Raw genomic sequence first — 1664 nt, 5'->3', positions numbered from 1 at the left:
TGCCATATCAATAATCTCATTAATAACCACAACACCATCTAGAATTTGTCTATTTGGTAAAAAAGCCGTTTGACAACCTGATATTATTTTCCCCATTACCCTCTTTAACCGAGATGCCAACACCTTTGCTAGAATTTTATACAAACACCCAATTAAACAAATAGGCCTATAATCTGAGAGTACCTGAGGGTGGTCCTTCTTGGGAATAAGAGCTAGAAAAGATGCAGTGATTGCTTTGGGTAAGGTAGCATTCCTGTGAAATTCATGCAAGAACTCAATCATATCCTTTTGCACAACAGACCAACTATTCTTTAAGAAATTGAAGTTGAACCCATCAGGCCCCGGACACTTGTTTCCATCACTACTCAAAATGGAATCTCTAACTTCTACGATACTGAAAGGCGCCATCAGAATATCATTGTCGTCAACTGATAGATTCTTGAAAGTAAGACCATTTAATTTAGGCCTTGAAGACCAAACCTCTGAAAAGTTATTAGCAAAAAAGTTCTTCACATATTGTTTGGTCTCATTCACCCCTTGAATCCAACTGCCACCTTCTTTGAGTGCCGTTAATTGATTTCGTCTTCTTCTACCCTTGATAGTTGCGTGAAAGAACCGAGTGTTTGAATCGCCTTCCTTTACCCACCTTATCATGGATTTTTGTTTAAGCATACTCTCTTTATAATGTAATTGTTGCCAAAATTCTTTATTCAAAACATCCTTGCGAACTAAGGGTGCGTTTGGCCCTACTTTTTTTTGGTTTAAAAGTCACTTTAAACTTAAAGTTGAAAATAAGAAATTTTAAGTTAAAGTTGAAGTTGTTTGGTATTTTTTATTTTTTTCAACTTAATTAGTACTTTTAAGTTACAATCTGTTTGGTGAAATATTTCTATATTTTTTTTGACATTGAAATACAAATTTATCATAAATAACATGAAATTCAAAGAGCTTAAGAAATAATTCATAACTAAAAAAAAATCATCACAATCTTATTGTAAAAAAAAAAATCATCACAATCTTAAACGATTTTGTTTTCCAACAATCTAGTGGCTATTTGATTTCTAGCTCTATCCATATAGCTCCCATCTTGTACTCTTCTAAGATTGTGTGAACTCATATCTTCATTAGTATTTCTTTCTTCTTCACGCTCCGGTATATACCCACGGTTTTGATCACACTTGTTAAATTCCACATCTTCAACACCACATATTCGAATGAAGTTATGGAGCGTTGTTGTTGCAACTATGATCTTTTGTTGTTTGATTAGTGGAAATGGTCTCATATCACATAAAATATGCCACCTCTTCTTCCAAACGCCAATTGTTCTTTCAATGACATTTCTCAATGAAGAATGTGCATGATTGAATACTTCACGTATGCCTTCTGCTGGACTTCCATCTCTAAAATCAGGAATATGATATCTTTCACCTTTATATGGTGATAAATATCCTTTCATGTTTGGATATCCAGCATCAACTAAATAGTATTTTCCTATAAATATTTAAAACAAAAGTTATAGTTAGTTTATGTGAAAAAATAATTCTGATAAATATATAAATGACAAATTTTATTTATAACATAAATATTAGTCGTACCTTCAGGAGGATGAGGGAAAACACTTTTCATTTCTTCAATAACAGACGAAAGAATACGAGTGTCATGTG

The 1664-nt window shown here is 32.8% G+C and overlaps 1 protein-coding gene across 1 annotated transcript; it reads right to left on the bottom strand.

Annotated features, from left to right (window-relative positions):
* Positions 1–996: 996 nt before the first annotated feature.
* On the bottom strand, positions 997–1664 carry LOC123885810. The gene is made up of 2 exons (XM_045935139.1): positions 1596–1664; positions 997–1491 (listed from the first exon to the last, which is right to left on the bottom strand). Exons 1-2 carry the CDS (start codon positions 1624–1626, stop codon positions 1019–1021), a joined length of 504 nt encoding a protein of 167 aa, XP_045791095.1. The 5' UTR covers positions 1627–1664; the 3' UTR covers positions 997–1018.

The sequence above is a fragment of the Trifolium pratense genome, linkage group LG5, assembly GCF_020283565.1.
Source record: "Trifolium pratense cultivar HEN17-A07 linkage group LG5, ARS_RC_1.1, whole genome shotgun sequence".
Lineage (NCBI taxonomy): Eukaryota > Viridiplantae > Streptophyta > Magnoliopsida > Fabales > Fabaceae > Trifolium > Trifolium pratense.
This window is presented reverse-complemented; position numbering and strand designations above follow the sequence as displayed.

Excerpts from the sequence above, each read along its gene's own strand:
- LOC123885810 (XM_045935139.1), bottom strand. The coding sequence starts at position 1,626 with ATGAAAAGTGTTTTCCCTCATCCTCCTGAAG. Across the intron at positions 1,492-1,595 it reads TTTCCCTCATCCTCCTGAAG|GAAAATACTATTTAGTTGAT; the intron begins GTACGACTAATA and ends AAATATTTATAG.